This window comes from Charadrius vociferus, unplaced genomic scaffold (genome assembly GCF_000708025.1).
Source record: "Charadrius vociferus isolate BGI_N301 unplaced genomic scaffold, ASM70802v2 scaffold260, whole genome shotgun sequence".
Classification (NCBI taxonomy): domain Eukaryota; kingdom Metazoa; phylum Chordata; class Aves; order Charadriiformes; family Charadriidae; genus Charadrius; species Charadrius vociferus.
In genome coordinates this window covers 1,233,243-1,250,806 of record NW_009646410.1, presented here as the reverse complement: position 1 = coordinate 1,250,806, position 17,564 = coordinate 1,233,243, and the positions used below count along the sequence as shown (strand labels likewise).

Here is a 17,564-nt window from a genome sequence, read left to right as displayed (position 1 = left end):
TTCATCCCATGCAAAGAGACTCCTCTGCCTTCCCATGGAGGGGATCCCTGCAGGCCAGGGCTGAGGGGGATAGGTGAAGCAATGACCAAGAACCGGTGGCCCCGAGACCAAGCTGTCCTTTCACACCAAAAGGCAGCAATCCCTCTAGGCTAGCCAGAAATTCTTTCAGTGAAGCAGTACTGGGAAACACCAAAACTGGAGCCATCTGAAGACTGGATTCCCTCCCACTCTGTGGGGTCTACTAAGATGCACGTACATCGGAGAAGAGAAGGTATGAACCGTGCAGCCTGGCTTGGGCACCCCTCCTCTTCTCTCTGCCCATACTCCAGAGGATCTAGCAGGACACCAGGATGACTGTGGTTTATTGTCACGGCTATTACAATACCACAGTTGCAACTTAACTGTGTTTTTTAATCCTAAAGAGTTATATAAATATATGTATATTTATTCCTCTGTAACTGAGTGTAAATGACCTTTAAGAGGATGAAAACTCCTTTGTCTCCTATATAGAAATCAAATTGTATATTTTCTTATGTACATCTTCTGTATAAAGCTCTTGCTGCAAAGATGAATTCAACAAGTCTCCCTGTGTCTCTCTGAGGGCTGGGGGATCAGAAGTAACACGAGATCGGTGGTATAAATATAGACTTAATCCTCTTTATCCTATGGGCAGAGCAACTGTTTGGGAGGGTTTTATTATTTCTCTCTCTACAAAGCAGGAACATGTGACACCTAATAAGTCCTGGGCACTTGCAGTAATGTCTGAAAATAATTTTGTGACGCCAAATTCAATCCTACTATAAAAATGGGTAGCAGAGTCTGAGCAACGGCACCAGGGCTATCCCTGCTGTTTTCAGCTCCACACTGAGAGCATCACATCCAGGAAAAAACCCTGGCAGCCTTTGAGATGGCTCCAGGACAGATGCCCTGGACTCCCCTGGTCCACGGCAGAACACACAGTCGTCCCTGTAAAACCCTGGTGCTGGTGCGGTCTGGGTCTGCCAACAATAACATGCCTAATCTGACTCCCAGCCCTGCGTGTTTATCCATCGCAACAGTCTGCTTCCTCAGCATTTGTAAGCAGTGTGGCACCAAAGTTATTTCCTTTAAAGTAAAACAAAACCCGCTTACAAAACGCATCACCTGAAGTGCAACCGACTGCCTCGCTGGTGGCCTGTCCTCCTCCATATGCAGAACACACTGATGCTCTTGCACGGGCCAAGGGTTCAGGGACATGCGATGGAGTAGCAGCACGTTTGGTCCGACACGTGCTGCACTTCTGGCAACACAATGCCCGGTGCTGCACATGTGGATGGCGCCATTCCCATGCTGAGACTCAAACATGTAGCATGCAACAAGCTTTTACACCTGCATGCAGTCCAGGATGGTGAAAGAAACCTGACAGCTCTGCAGCAAGATGATCACGTGCACCCACCCACATCAATACAAACCAGCAACGCTTCTTCCATAATCATTCATCCTTGCAGCATGTACAACAGAAGGGTTTATAAAAGCTTTGAAATGCACCAGCAGAAACTCAGTTTATGACACTGAACACAATGTCTTCTCTTCTTACAAAGCTTCCTCCCAGACACCCTACCAACAACCAGGCAGAATCCCCCCTTCTTCCTCCCAGCCCCTCTACACCTTCACTCCTCAGCATGGTCTCACACCCGTGGTCCTATCACACCTGTTCCCAGCAGCTCCGGGGAGCTGAGATGCGGTGCTGAGATGCCCAAACTCAGGATCTTACCATGACAAACACCACTCGTAGCTCTAGTCACAGCAACCACAACTCACCACGATCTCTGGCATGTGCATCTTGGTCATAACCATCTTCATGATCTCAGGGGGAACAGGAGAACCTGCAATGACTCCTGGAAAAAAGAAAAAGAGATGACTATCTTGGAAACCACCTATTTATTCCCAGGAACGGTCTCTCAGAAGGTTCTGCACTCCCAGATTTTTAAACGCTGGCAAGACCTTTGGGATACACTGATTCCTGTCAAAATACTTTCTATTTTTATGGATACAGATCCTAGTTATTCTAGAAGCAAAGGCTGCAGCAAGGCTAGTTTGCCTGAATGAATTAAGGGTTGGCAGAGTTCACTCATTAGGAAAATAAACTCCATAGCAGAAAGCTAGTCCAAGCTGCAGTTCCCCAAAATGAAAGTCTCGGAGCAGAAAGAGGCACAGATTTTTAGCAGGACAAACACTCCCACCAATCACCACCACCATAAAACCAAAAACCTTTCCTCCTGCCTTGCCCAGAACCCAAAAACCTTTCCTCCTGCCTTGCTCCTCTCCTTTGGGAGAGGGCAGATCACATTTTCACCTGTCCCATCCTAGGATGACAGAGCAAAAGAGCAGGGTAATATACAGGCTTTTCTGGGGAACGAGATGAGACAGGATTATTTTTCACATAGCAGAGATAATTAGGTAATCTGCTTAAATGTTTCTTTATGCTCCAGCACCATCTTCTCTCCATGCTGTTATTGCTTCAAAAAGGGCTAGTGGTCTCCCCGTTTGGGCTCAGCTATTTCCAAGGCTGTCTGCGACAAGAGAGAAAGCTCCAGCACGCGTTATCACACCCTCTCCAGTATTTAGATGAATGACTTCAAAAACAGGCAGGAAACTTTAGGTCAGAAGCATCACAGCTCTGCTTTAGGGACTGCACCAGCCTAAAGCACATAAAGTATGTGCTGCCACACAGTGGTGGCTGGTGGGACAAGAGTCGAGCAAAACCAGGCTTCCCAGCTCCTGGATCTAGCAGATAAAATAGAAAGGTCCTTCCCCAATCCGCTTTAAGATGAAAGAAATCAGAAAAATGCATAATTCTTGAAGGAAACCCAAGGAAAGGAAACATAGCATCAAATTAACAGTGATACACAAGGCTAATGCAATAAAACTCTTCGCTCCAGAAGAGTGATTTGCTCGCAAAGCTTAATACAGCCTCCCAGCAGGGAACCAGTAATATCCAGTTTCTCAGGATTTTCCCATTTGAGCTGTCGGACTTACCTCCTCGGAGACTTGACAGGTCGTAGGAGTCAAAGTCCGGCTGGGAGAGCATGTCTATATACATGGTTGGCGTGCCATGTAGAAAGGAGCATCTTCAGAAATGGGGAGAGAAAAGACAAAGCTGCAGAGCTGGAACCGGGGCGAGCCCCAGATCAGCACTCCAGCCCAGCCCAGCCCAGCCCATCGCAATTGGGGCTGCAGAGCAGCAGCACAGAGGCAGGCACAGCAGATGTGCTTTTCATCCGTGTAGATATACATATGTATGTATAAAAACATATATAAATAGACATATGTGTGTGTATTATACACAGACAGTGATAGCTCTTTTGTTTTACAAGCTACACAGGAAGAACAAGCTGGAAATGCAGCTATCTCAGCAGCAGAGCTGGACTGGGAGAAGGAGGACAGGTGGTTAGGTGTAAAAATACACCAGCAAACCAAGACACCACTACACTTTCCAGCCAAAGCCCTACAAGGATCTGATCACTTATTTTTGGGAAACAGAAGTGTGGCAAACACTCGAGCGCAGCTGAAAAGGCAGGATTTAGGCACCTGAAGTGCCTGCGCAAGTACGTGCACTGTCAAACCTTCCTCTCCCATCCTGGGAAGGAGGAGCGCAAGCAATGGCCTGTCAGGCGAGACAAGGGAAGAAAGCATCGCCTGAAGGCAACGAACTCCTCTGTAGCAAGGCACAAACAAACTCTCACTTCTCTCGAGACACTGCCTCCAGAGCAGCCTTCCCCTCGAAACTCGGCGATGAGAAGATGCAGGAGGACCCGTGCAGAGCCATCACCATGCAGCCTCCCACCAACGCCAGGCAATGATAGAGGGGTGCGGGGACGCCAATGCGATAGTCCTGGGATCAAGCCAAAGACAACAGTGAGGAGAGTTTTCCCTGAGTCACTGAAAACTTGCTGGAAATCTGACATTCATCTGTGTTACCATTAGATGGAAACACAACGCTGATGCTTCCCACCTTTAACAAAAATCAGTTTGGGAATTTTTTTAAATGTCAAAATTTCCTTCTGTAATTTTGCAATGTCTTTTCTTTCTGGACTTTTTGGTCTGGTATTGCTCACACATTATTTTATGATATGCCAGAAGAGAAGAGTGCTAGTGCTATGACAGGCATGAAATATGCAGGACATATAGCACATGCTATTAATTTTATTTTGTTTTTGAAAACACCAAAGGCTCTGAAGACTGATTGAAACAATCCATCTTTTTTCTGGATCAAAGCTGTTGTGTTAGAAATAACTACTTCAGAACTTCAAAAGAAAATATTTGCCTTTAACAATTTTTAAAAGAAACTACAAGTGGAAAGGTCCTACCCTAACAAGTTACGAGACTATACATGACATGAAATTAAGTCATGTAAAACAAATTAAAACCTCGTTCAACAGAATTCAAAGCTAACATTGAGAGTCTCGTAATTATTTGAAATGAGTATTCACCAAAATGAAAAGTGATTAATTTCACCATTTTCTCCCCACAAAAAGGTATCTTTTTTTCCCCCAAAAAATCTTCACATGAAATTAAAACGAAACATCAATGAAACTTTGTTGAAATGAAAAATGTTATGCACGAGTATCCCTTGATATCATTTGCAGCAAAATATCCTGCCCTTCTGCTGAGCAAGCACCAACACCCTCCACACACGTGGTCTCTCTGTGGCCATGGAGACCACCCCAAACTGTGTTCCCACCCAGACCCACCTGCTCGGTGATCCCCAGCCTCAGACCGATCAGATTGGCATTATTCACAATGTTCCTGTGGGAGAGGGTGGCTCCTTTGGGGCTTCCCGTTGTCCCCTGAAAGACAGAGGGCACTACGCATCACCTTTTCCAAGGATGAGCTACATGTGCTCTCAGGGGCAATCTCCCCAGCAGATCCTGGTAATCTTGCACTTCATTCTCCATTCAGACCTGGGAAACTATTTTCTTCTTTAACAGCATCTTAATCCCAAACCAAACAGTTGGACCAAACAGTCTCAGTTGGACACCCTCTCATCTCCATCAGCCCTTGAGAAAGGGCTGAGCAGCAAGAATGGAAAAAGCAAGGGGAAATGCTAGAACATTTCCTTCATCCTACAGCAGAAGATGGAACCAGGGCTTGGTCTGAAAGGGCAGAAGGCAAAGGAAACAGGATGCTCAGCATCGCACACATCTTTCCCTGTGTCCCCAGCGAGGAATCCAACCACAAGGCATGGAGCAAGCAGAAGCACCTACTGAAGTGAACTGGATGTTGATGGGCTCATTGCAGGAGAGGGTCTGCTGCACGGCTCTTAACTGCTTCATATGGCTGCTGTCCCCAGCCTGCATCACTTCATCCATGTGGAAGGTGCCAGGCAGCTTGGAGTCCAGTGTGATGACAACGGATAAGTCAGGTAGCCTGGTAGAAAGAAAAATATCATCAGCAATAACGAAGCAAAGGAGAAAACTGCCTGGATAGGCGTACACTGGTCAGGGCAAACCTCCAGGATAGTCTAACTCGTTCTCTTCAGGTGAGACCCCGTGCAGGTCCTTCTTCAGCTACAGCCTGTGTTGTGCAGCTGAGAGGACACAAGGCAGGACACAGCTGAGAGGTCAGTGCGAAGGCACCAGATGTTCCTAACTCACCTTTTGCTCTTTATTCCCCCTGGACTGGATTTTTCTAGCTCGGGACATGACTGCTTTAGAATATCATAGTATTTCTGGGTTTTAAATTGAGTGGGAAACACCAGTGCCTTACAGCCAACCTGTGAAGGGAGACAGAAACTCATGAGAAGTCACATCGGGTTGATGTTCAGGACATGATAGAGAGCAGTCCCCACCGACACAGGAACGTGCACAGCCCTGTGACCCCACACAGCAAGTGTTAGCCATTAACACCGAACTGGGATTTTCCCCATGGCTTGTTTCTGTAAGCACATGATACAATGAGCTCTCTCCAGATTAAACCTGGAGATTTTTAACTCTTCCTAGTAAGAGCTGCAGTGTGCAGCGGTTTAAAGATTCACTGAAGAGCATGACATAGGTCTTTGCACAGCGAGGGTGCAGCAGCCACACTCCCGGGGCTGGGGACATACCTCCAGCAGGCATGTTCACCGAGGGCAAATGCAAACGGAGCTATAGCTGTGTGCTCATAAAACCCTACAAGCACAGGGCAGGGTGTTGTTACTGCACGCTCAGCACCCCAAGCCCTGATCCAGGTATGCAGCCGGTGCTTTTCTCCTCCCCGGCGTTCAGTTCAGGACAGGCTGGTTGCTTTTTGCTAAGCAAGAGAGCAGAGCTGCAGCCTGAGGTTCCCCCTTCTCCCAGGATCAACCCTCTTGATCATTGCGAGCACAAGGCAAACGACTGATTTTTTTTTCTGATTAGGAGTCCCAATACTCACAAAAAGCCCGGTCCCAAAATATGAAAATAAAAAAAAAAGTCATTTGAGTTGATCTGAAATGAGGATGTTTGAGGAACTTCAGAAAAACAAGGAAACCTAAAGACTGTTTCTCAGGTCAAGCCAAGGTTTTGTTGTGGGATTTTTTTAAGGTATTCCATTTCATAAGATTTTTCCACTTCTTTTTAAAGCATTAGCTATTTTGAAAATTAAAACATTTTTAATTCAACTTTTACACAATCCCAAAACAAAGTGCTTTAATTACTCCAAGAATTTCTATTTCTTTTTCAGCAGAGGAGATTTGCTGAATTTGACCCAGATTTGCAAACTACTTTCATCTTCCAAAACACGCATTCTTGTCAAATAAACTATTTACATAAATGATTTACTCTGCTGTTTTCATTATTTTCCCAAGGTCCATGAAATAAGGACACCAAGGCTATGCCAATAAATTATCTCTAAGTACCCTCCGGGGTTTGTCAGAAGGGAAGACAAACATTTGCTCTATTTTCTGGAACAGTCTGCCCAGAACCCATGGGATTGAGTCTGTTCTGGGATGTTTTGGGCTTTTGTAACTTTTTACTATTAGTTCCTTCTAACTGCTATTCTGCTCGAACTAGCTTTGCAAAACAAATGCTACAGGAGGAGAGGAACTTGCAGGGCAGATGCTATACGAGATAAGGGTCTCTAGTTGAGCATCTCCCACTTGGTCTCAACCTGAATGGCAGCAGACTCTTCTTCAAAGGACCTGCCATATAAGCGCTGACACTGGTTTGCTTTATCAAAGCCTTGGAAACATGGCAGGAATCAGAGGAATGGTTATTCAGCGTATATTTTTGTATATACCAAAGGGAGGGAACCTGATGGGGCAAGGAGGGGACAGCACAGGCTGACAGGATCAAACAGACAAAACCCTTAAGTCTTCAGGGGTTTTATTGTGCAAACAAACAAACACAAACAAATAATTAGGGGGGTGAGGGACACCAGAGATCCCAGTGCCAAAGGTACAGGGGAAAGCTAAGAACACTAGCAAACCTGGGAAGGCAAGACAGGAGTAATTTCCAATGGAGCTGAAGCACATTTCTGCTCTTACCCCATCAACACTACAGATTTAAGCTGGAGGAGAAAAATCAGACCAGAATCTGACACACAGAGATGGAAGGGAAAACAAAAGCCAGGTCTCACTGGGAAAAAAGGAAAGTACTGCCATTTACATTTCCACCTGGTAGGAGAAGCAGGAGGACATCCAGACTGGAAGACATGAGTTTCACTGCAGCACTGTGTTTAATCATAACGCATGAAAACAGGAGTGACACTCGTGAGACTACTGCAAGAGGATTAAATGAAGGATGAAATGGGAACTCAGGTTGCAGCCCAGCAACCAAATTATAGAGTTACTGACGGAAGAGAAAAGTCTCTCTTTGTTGCTAGAAATTATCCACTTCTTTCTGGCTAAAGCCAAAACTTGGATGGTGTTGGGAAGACCCAGACATGGTTCCAGCTCCTCTAATATCAGCCTTTGATTTAAAGCTGAACAAACCACAGATGAGCAAGTTAGCTTCTTAATCCTAGGATTAATTTCTAGTCATCAAATGTTTAGTAGCCTGGATTCCTCATTAGTGGAGGTAAGGAGCCAGAACGTTAAACCGATCAGCGCTCTGTGCATTGCAAACTCAAACCCAGGCCAGTATACGAGGACAGCTTAGGCAGCCACAGCAGAAAGATGTCAAGCAGTGGCAATAGCTAGGACTTAAACCAGGTTAAGCTCAAGGCCAGTAAGGCCTAGGACACATCTGGGAAGGAGAAAACAAACTAACAAGTAGACTGGTCCTTTCTTAGCCTTCTTCCTTTCTACTTTCAAGGTTAAACTCCCAGATGGTGATTTCTGCCCCAAGCTGGAGGCAGGCAGGATGGCACCGTCAGGCAGGACAGCTGCACGGTGCTCTCCCTCCCGGGCAGGCTGTAGCACGAGTGTGGGAAAATCAGAACTGATTTAAGACAGATGTTGCCTGCAGAGATTGCAGCCACACTCTCTTACTGCGTATTCTGTGCTGTCCTGGCTGCCAGCTTCCTGAGTAGAACAGTCCCCAGGTCAGATATTTAGCCTTGCCTTTTTTTCCCCCCCCTCATTCCCCAGTGAACGATGGCTGGCAAGTATGGCTGTTATTGGTGTAATATTGGTAGTACATGGCTGTTAGCGGTGAGGGATAGGGATGAGAAGGATGCAGAAGTCTCCACCAAACAGACAGGGTGGCAGCCACAGGGAACAGCAACAAATGCAACCACTGAACTGCAGCTTCATCCCCTTGGTCACTGCGTGGTGGTGTTAGCTCTACGTGGCCACCACCAGCCCTGCTCTCCAGGCAGCTCTCCCTGATATGCCCAAGCGCTTAACCAGAAGCTCATCTGTACTGTGTCCCCACTATCCCCTTTAACAGACAACTGCTTGTATGTGCCCTCATAACAAATCAATTAGCATTACCAGCAAGTGCCATACAAACCTTACTGATGACAAACTCCAGCTCAAGGGCCTGGTAGGCTGGATTCACAGATACCTTAAGAGGGAGAAACAAGAAGGTTGATCAGAGTTACCCTCGCCTTGAAAACCTTCTCCCCTAACACATATTCCAACAGAAAAGTTCTCTGAGGGACAAGCCACACTCAAAGCCTCTACTCCTGTCCAACGCGCAGAACTAACAGCTTCCCACTACAGGGACTTCACATTCACCAGAAAAATTAGCGGAATCCTGTGTTTCCACAAAATAAAACAATCGGAAAACAGAAGAGATTTATGTGAGGTCAGATAGTCACAACGGAGTTTCAGGAACCAAAACGAGAGCTCCTGTCTCCCAGGCAAATGTTCAATCCACTGAAATGAAGATTCAAAATTCAAGAGAAAGTCAGGTTTCTTGACAGATAGCCATGAAAATACCAGCTTTCTCCTGTCCAACTCTCCACAGAAGCAACATTGGCCACTGGAGTTGAGTTCACCATCAGGTTCATACTGAGCCACGCTCATCCACGCTGTTACTGTGTCTTAGCAGGCACCAGGATGAACCATGATGAAGAAAACAGACCAAAATTACCATGGTGCACTGTCTAAATAAGACATATTTTGGTGAATGTGCCACGTCATACTCTCAAATAAAAATTGGCTTTGGGGGATATGCAACTTGGACTAGATTTTTAAGTGAGTATTTGCACCATGAAGCAATACAGGTCCTATTTAGGAGAGATCTAAATAACTGGTAACTTTAGGACAGCAGCATGTTACATAAAAACTGTCCTATACACAAAAGCGTGTCTCCATCTATCATCAGCTGCTGCAAACCAGTTCACAGCAGTCCATTTCTTGCTGCTCCTTCCTCTGCAGTCTGCTTTCCTATGTAGTGGAGGACAAAGACGTAAAGGGATGCACAGATCTTGTTTAAGTACTGGATTCAGTTATAGCCAAAATGCTGGGTAAGAGCATGGAAAAAAAAAAAAAGAAACAATAAACTTTACTGTCCAGAATCTCCTATTCCTTCTTTGTCTCCATTTCCTTTCCCAACAGACTGCTAAAAACCCAGACACAGCAAACTCCTTACCAGGATGATTCCTGCCTGGGCAGTTGCAAACTGCATGAGAACCCACTCGTATTTATTGGGACCCCACATTCCCAGCCGATCGCCCTTCTTCAGGCCAAGAGCCAGAAGCCCAGCTGCTGCCTGGTCCACCTGTAAAATACAAGACTGAGGATCAGACGCAGGATGTCTGTCTCCAGGCTCTGCTTTCTGAGGGAAAAACATCATCTTCGCAACTGAAATCACACAGAATGTACCTCTGCTGCAGTGTGTCAGACTACTGCTGCAGCAGCAGCATCTTCTGAGTCACAGAGCACAGACCAGTCCCTGCTTAGCAGGTTGACTGAAAGCATAAAAATAACAAGTGTGGAACAATACAACAGAACAGGAAGGAAACCAAAATAGGCAATGATGTAAAAATAGTTGTAAATTAATTCTCGCCCAAACACGAAATGTCTAGCCCCTCATCAACTCAGCTTCGGACTAAGCCTTACCCATATGCTGGGTCCACCTACACCACTGGATCTGCCTCTGTTCTGGCATATCGCTTACTTCGAGAAGGACACAGGTGAAGGAAACTGTATTAAGTGATTTTTGACCAGTCTGGGGTTCCTATCCTCATTAACTTGAATTCAGCCACTATATTGACATGACTAGTTTATTTTGTAAGATGGTAAGTGAGTTTCAAGTGTGCAGATGTATGTAAAAATATTCTGAGGTATTCAGGAAAGTTTGTAGAGCTTTGTTATGTTCTCAAATGAATTTATGAAGTCTACCTTGTAGGAGACATGAATGTGAGGAATAGTTATTCTCTGGTTTAGTTCTGAATAACAGCCTACTTTTTAAAATTAGGGTGAACATAGCTAATCTTATTTATCTGAATGGATGTAACCAAAACAGTAGTAAATAAAAAAAAACCCAAAACAAAACAAACAAACAATTCTTCCTGTTCAAGATCATATCATACATTTAATAGAAACTTTCCAGGTACTTAGCCTTAAAATATTGCCCATCCATTCAGAATACATATAAACATATTTTTGTGTGCAATATGCACACGTACATACACATGCATAGATACACCCACACATATTTTTGCATATGACATCGAGACCAAGTCCTTGATTTTGCTCAGGTGCCTTTGTGCTTGGACTGGAAACCTCCACACGCTCAGGACCTCTGACAGTCAGAGCAGAGTGACTAATACAAGAGCTGAAGCCTGCTCCAGTGCAGAAAAACACCATGACTCAGCCCATAACACATCAAATAGGGGTGATAATTTTTAAGTATGAAAGTTCATTCTGGGATATTCAGCAAGCATTTCACCTATGTTGCCTTCTCCCTTTGATCTCGAGACTCCAAGGAGGACAAAGGTGGCACACACCTATTGGTGGTGCCAGGGAGGTGCTGTTACCCTCTCAGGGCCAGGATGAAGATCCACATAGGACAAACCGCACTCCTGAGCTGAGCGACAAAACCGTTTCCATTTCTCCATCACATCTGCTGCTGCTGTTGCTGCTATCCAAACCCCTGGGCTCTTCAAGGGGCGAACCAGGCACTCACCTCCTCTTTGAACTGAGCAAATGTCTTCCGAATCCCATCTCGGCAGAAGACCAAGGCGTCGCGGTCAGGAAAACGCTCGACAGTATCATCCAGGCACTGGCCCATGGTTTTGGTGAGAAGAGGAATGTCTAAGGTCCCCTGGACATAGCTGTTGGTCACTCTTTGGGAGGCAGAGGGCATCCCTGTGTGCACGGCACTGTGAAAGAAAAGGAGAAAAGCCCATTAAAACAATTCTCCTCATCTGGAAGGATTATCAACATGCCGAGAGTATCAGGAGTACCCGATGCACATCCTGGCACTAGTGGGAGACACAGGCAGCCGCTTCAGCGGGTCAAGATGAGGAAGACCTCCAAAAGCACGTAGCAAGCACGCGCAGCAGCCAGGGGGGCACTGGGCAGGCATAGAGCTTCGGTAACCCCAGTACACCCATCTGGACCTGCCCATGCCCGCAGGCAGCACAGGCAGAGCCTCCATCCCTCTGCTGGAAACCTGGACCTTGCTCACTGACGGGGACAGAGCCTGCACCAGCCCTGCGGCCCGGGCACAGCCTCGTCCTACAGTCATTCACCTGGGGTGAAAGCTACCGTGGACATTTTGGGATATCTGGACAGATGACGGACTTTGCTGAGAGACGGCAACTGGGTTTAGTCTTTCTGCAACGTTAAAAAGTGCAAATAACTTGGAAGGAACACAATAAAAACAGTTTGTACAGAAATTCCCCCGAATGGCTTCTCTCTGACAGAAAGAACAGATGACTGAGAAAGAGAAAGTTAAAGTCGGAGATCTGTTGTTTTATCAGTCTCCAAAAGACTGAGAAGAGAGGAAAGACTGCTGAGAAGAGTCTAATCCTGCAGAATAAAAACTGTTTAGAAGACTTCAAAGAAGTTGACCTGTAACCGAGAAGCATTTGCAAAGTAATGGTCTGTGTATACAACAGCAAGTGGGCTGTACATGCTTCACTATCTCTGCCAGCTGGACCGCAAAGAGTTTATGGCACTGAAGACAACATCAATAAACCGAGGAGCTATCAGCGAGATGAGGGGAGAAGTGCAGGAGCAATAATACAGCAGGCTCACAGGGTGGAAGAGCCTACACCCACTGCAAACATGGGCCAGGAGAGGAGGAGGAGAGCAGGGAGGTGTTCCAGCAGAGCAGCACCTGAGCAGCAATGCCACAGCAGGGTTCTTGAGAGGAGCACGGGGATACTGTGTTGGAGGCCAAGCTGGAGAGGCAGCAATGAGAAGATGTGGGCAGGGCGGTAGGGAAAAGCATTTTAAAATCATTAAGGCTTTCACTGAGGTCTGATCATCAGTGGAAAAGCAGCGACCTCCCCTCAAACCGCAGCTCCTGACCATCTGAGCACTGCAGTTCTTGCCCCAGTTTCTCTCTCCATCTCCTCCTGCTCCGAGCCTCTCTCTGCCCCAGCAGCCCCCCCTGCCACTCTGCCCACCTCCCCGGGCAGCCCCCCGCTTTCCCTGTCCCTCCTCACTTCTTCTCTGCCTCCCTTTGTGCTCCCAGCTCCTCCATTCCCACCCGAGCAGTTGACCAGGAAGGACAGGGTGAAGCGACACTTGTGGGGTGCGTAGCTCGGAGGCAATGCCCTGCGTTCGCAGATTCAGTGTATTATTGGGGAAATCCCTGCCCCAAAGAGGAAAACCAGATCTGCCTGAACTCAGTTATCCCTCGTTCGTTACAGGATCAATATTCTGCAAAGACTCAGTGCTATTTAGCACAAAAGATTTGTTTTCCTGCCCACGAGAAACAAAATCTAGCACAAAATTACTTGCTCTAAAGGGTGGAGTTCAGTCTCCAGAGAAGCATTGAACAAGATTTTACCTTCCAGGGGAAGTTTTGCTCTGAGAGCTGAGCGAATGGCCTGACCCTCTTCCCCCACTGCTTTTCATCAGACAGAGGGTTGTGCAACTCCCGCTGACTCTGATCAGACGTCCCTCCTCGCTCTGCTCTTGAGCAACTCACATCAAGGCTGTAGGGCTGCCTGAGGAGGAGGAGGGAGGACAAGTGCTAAACTGAACTATCTTTTATTGTTTGAAAGCTCCTGGGCAAGGCATGTAGGTAAACTAGGAGATGAAAGAAAGATCTACAGAAGAAAAGCCTTTATAAATATAGGTTACATAAAATAAAGGTTGAAAAAGCTCTCCCTAATCCAAGGGAAAGATGAACGCTCCTGGCAAAGCAGTAAAAGCCACTGCAGCCACCACCACGGCGGCTCGCCGTTTGAAACGGTGACCAGAAAAGCCACTGTCCCATTGCCACAGCGTGGCTTCAGACAAGCAGCTCCAGCCGCTCACCTGGGCAGACAAGTAGACTGCAGACTGTTTGCAAAAATGTTTAATGGAGACAACCACACTCACATCTCTCTAAAGCCAAGTCGCCTCCAGTTTCAGCAGAGCCTGTCCCTAAAGACTCTAAGTTTCTCTGCCAGCTGAGGCACAGAGAAGTCCCCACCGCTCCCACAGCTAGAGAAGGGCTGGAGCGGCCAGAGAACAGCTGCTGACCGGGTTGCACAAGAGCAAACCAGGACAGAGCCCTTTCCCTGAGCACCATCTCAGGGGTCACTGGGAGCTGAGCAGGCTCAGTGCTGGGCTGGAGTAGGAGCAAGTAAACAGAAGCATTTCATGGACTGCACCGTTCCTCTGAGCACACCACCCACGGAACTAATTGGTAAAAAGTCTGGTCCAACATATTCCTCCACCACAGGACTGAAAAACATAAACCCCACCACAAAAGGGGACTGGAAAGAAGAGGAAAAATTATCAGAAAATTCAATCAAAATCCAGAATGTCCAGCTGAAACAGCCTCCTGCTCTCTGCAGTCAACAACCTTCAACAGGTACTTGCACAACCCTCTACCGTTGCCAATGAAAAAGGTGGTATTTTATACTGTCCTGTCTTGGCAAAGCACTAGGCAGACCAGGCTTTCTGGTCTTAGTCTCTCTTTTTTTTTTCCCCAGGCCTGAAGAGCCAAGAGGTTTCATTGAGCTCATAGAAACCAGACTTTCACACTAAACGCAAGAGTTCGCAAAGCCAGAGCCAAGTGACAGTTCCACCTCCGGTCTTCATAGCCATGGCTCCCTCCACACCCCCAAATGTGGGGAAAAAAAAGCATTAAAGACCAGTAAAAAGTTTCTTTATAAAGCCCTGCACTTCAAAATACTGTGAAAATACTGCTGGTTCCCCTCACGGAGTGAAAACACACACAGCTTGCTCTCAAAGGTGCCAAGCATTCACATCTTCAAATGAAAGCAGCAGCAGCTTTGAAATTAGGGGCCAAGATATCTCATACTCATAACCCAGAGTCTCTAACTTCTCTAAAAGTTCTTGCTCACATGGTTTCTTCAAATACATCAAGGAAAGCAAAATTCACAGCTGTCATCTAGTTTAAGTTCCCTGAATTCTGGTCTGATGTTTGCATGTGCTTCACCATTTCTGTATTGCTTATCTCCTGGCCATGGCAGAAGTCAAAGGTGTGGGATAAACCACAGCAGGCTATGGGAAGCACTGGGATTCGGGAATTGAAGGAACAAGGCAGATACAAGATATGTTCCTTATCAGTAACATCATGCTGGAAATAATGTAGGGTTGGTCTCCCTTCTGCCTATAGCCAAGAGCAAGTGTATATATCTGATCTGAAAGAATTTATCAAGAGACTTCTACAAAGAAAGGGTCCAAAGGATTTAGAAATAATCTTTTTTTTCCCATGTTTGTTACAGAAAACAAGATAAAACAAGACCAATAGTCTGATGTTCCGATCTTACAGCAGCTCTCTCTTCCCTGCCTCAGCTGGAGGAGAGCAAGTAAAACTCCACTTGCAGTCTCAGCATATACTGTTAAACGCTACTCTCTGAGAGCTCATACCTTCTGTTAGCAACACATTCCAGCAGCAAGACAGCCTGCGGTGCCTCCAAACGAGCCAGCCTCATCATCAGGCTGCTCTTGCAAAACTCCGTAACCCTGGAGTCCAGCAGCACAACTAAACAGAGAAACACCAGAGACCCGGGGAAAATGCATCAGGCGATGCATCTCGTGCGAAAGGTGGGCAAGCAGCCGAATCCTGGCATACGCAGAAAGCCCTGCTGCCTGATGGCAGCAAGAAAAAACGATCAGACTGAAGCAACAACTCTCAACTAATCCTAGGATCTCTGTGTATTTATCTCTGAATAGCCCTCACTAACATTTTATAGTTGTTGATATATGATAAGCAGCTTCATTTTTCACCTTTAACTCTTCACCAGTCTCTATAGAACCTCCTGTGCCCTATGACAAGCCCACAAGCAAGCTCCTGCTCTGCAGCTCTGAAGGACATCGACCTGACCTGTGGTACCATCCCCTCCGCACGTGGATGAACAGCTCTGCCCTCCCAGGGCCTGGGAACCGGCCTCACTGCAGAGTTCATACTCGGAGAGGTTCACAGACTCCCCAGCCCGTTCCTTTGTTCATGGATGTCTACCAGGAGCTTTTCCCCCAAAGCAAGAGCTATTTGGTCTTTTATGCAACACAACTGTAATAAACGGGTGGTGAATGTTAGTCCTGCTCTGCTCTATCCTTACCTCTTCTTTAATCTTTAAAACAACCCTATTGACTAAAGAGTTAACCAGCTTCTCATTACTTCTTTTTGTTTGCTTTGGTTGGAGGACTGATCAATTCCCCAGAGCTTTCAGACTCTTACTACAGCAGACTTTTCTGGTTTCATTTTCCACCGGGCCTCTTTCCCCCCTGCACTCTTCCTGCCAAAATGACAAATACTGCTTAACGCTAGGAGCAGAATTTAACAAACTGTTTTATAATGTTACTAGAAAGAGTTTACTCCTCTAAATACCTTCTGTTTTCCTCCAAGCGCTTTGTGATCCCGCCCCTCGGTTTCACTTCTGGGCTGGAGTCTAAGCTGCAGTGAACTCAGTGTCATGCTTCCCTTTTGATACCGTTTCCTAAGAACGGATTCCCAGACGGCAATCTTGGCACCAGCTGCACACACGGGCTTTAGCCTCTCACTCCTAATCTCAACCCAGCTGAAACGAAACACCCGGACCCCGCGTGTGGAAAAACAAAGGCTGCTCCCCATGCTTCTTGGGGAGTTGCTCCCTGGAAGTCATACCTCCCAGTGAGTATTAGGCTCTGAATATCAGCTAATCCCTCAAAGCCTTTCCCAAAGCCAGCTGGTTTCCTAGTGCTATTCTTTCCCACGAACTTGCTCCAAGAGGCAGCGTTGTAGAAAAGCAAGGCAAAGAACTGGCCTGATCCCCCTAAACTCCAGAGCTCCTCAGTGCCCTGGACCTGCTGGCACCCCAGTGCCCCCCACCACGCTGCTGCACCACAGGAGGACAGGGACACTGCCCGGCGAAGCGCACAAGTCAGAGCTCAGGACAGAGAAGCTGTTTGATACATTTCACGTTACTGCAATCAGGATGGGGCTGCTGCACAAATAAAGTTCAGTCCAGGGCACATGTTCACATCCCTCTGCATGCTGTGTGGAGTTCATCCCTGCCCCTGGTCCCCTCTGAGGCCGGACAGGGGACAGACCTGTCTTCTGCCACTTTGGAAGGGTTTTAGAGGAGCCGAGGGACAGCAACACACACAGACAGTGAAATCTCCAGCTGAACCTGCCCTCCCTGCAGGTGGCAAACCACTTGGCTGGACAAACATCTCTCTGCAGCTGCCCTATAGCCCCTGTCACACATAGCCTCCGTCCCCTAGAGCCACCATCCCTGTCCCTACAGCCCCCTCGTCCTCTGCCCCCACAGCCCTCCACTCCCTCTCACCCATGAACCCCAGGCCCCCATAGCCCCCATCCCTTGTCACCACAGCCCTGCATCCCCTGTAGCCCCTATCCTTTCTCATCCACAGCCCCCTGTCCCCTACAGCTCCCCATCCCTTCTCCCCATGGCTGCCCGTCCCCTATAGCCCCCCATCCCCTCTCATCCATGGGCCCCTATCCCTTATAGCCCCTATCCCCTCTCACCCATGGTCCCCTGTCCCCTACAGCCCCCCTTCCCCAGTCCTCACAATCCTCCATCCCCTGTAGTTCCCCATC

At 47.1% G+C, this 17,564-nt stretch overlaps 1 protein-coding gene across 1 annotated transcript in view; it reads right to left on the bottom strand.

The window, feature by feature from the left end:
* The window catches only part of ACSF2 (acyl-CoA synthetase family member 2), a 31,531-nt gene extending 19,862 nt beyond the window's left edge, over positions 1-11,669 (bottom strand). The window contains exons 1-9 of the mRNA XM_009879675.1: positions 11,517-11,669; positions 9,978-10,106; positions 8,892-8,945; positions 5,637-5,755; positions 5,247-5,409; positions 4,734-4,829; positions 3,726-3,874; positions 3,019-3,110; positions 1,801-1,877 (exon numbers count right to left, since the gene is read on the bottom strand). Coding sequence (XP_009877977.1) covers positions 1,801-1,877; positions 3,019-3,110; positions 3,726-3,874; positions 4,734-4,829; positions 5,247-5,409; positions 5,637-5,755; positions 8,892-8,945; positions 9,978-10,106; positions 11,517-11,621 — 984 coding nt within the window. The 5' untranslated portion in view covers positions 11,622-11,669. The remainder of the gene's footprint in view (positions 1-1,800; positions 1,878-3,018; positions 3,111-3,725; positions 3,875-4,733; positions 4,830-5,246; positions 5,410-5,636; positions 5,756-8,891; positions 8,946-9,977; positions 10,107-11,516) is intronic.
* Between the last annotated feature and the right edge of the window lie 5,895 nt (positions 11,670-17,564).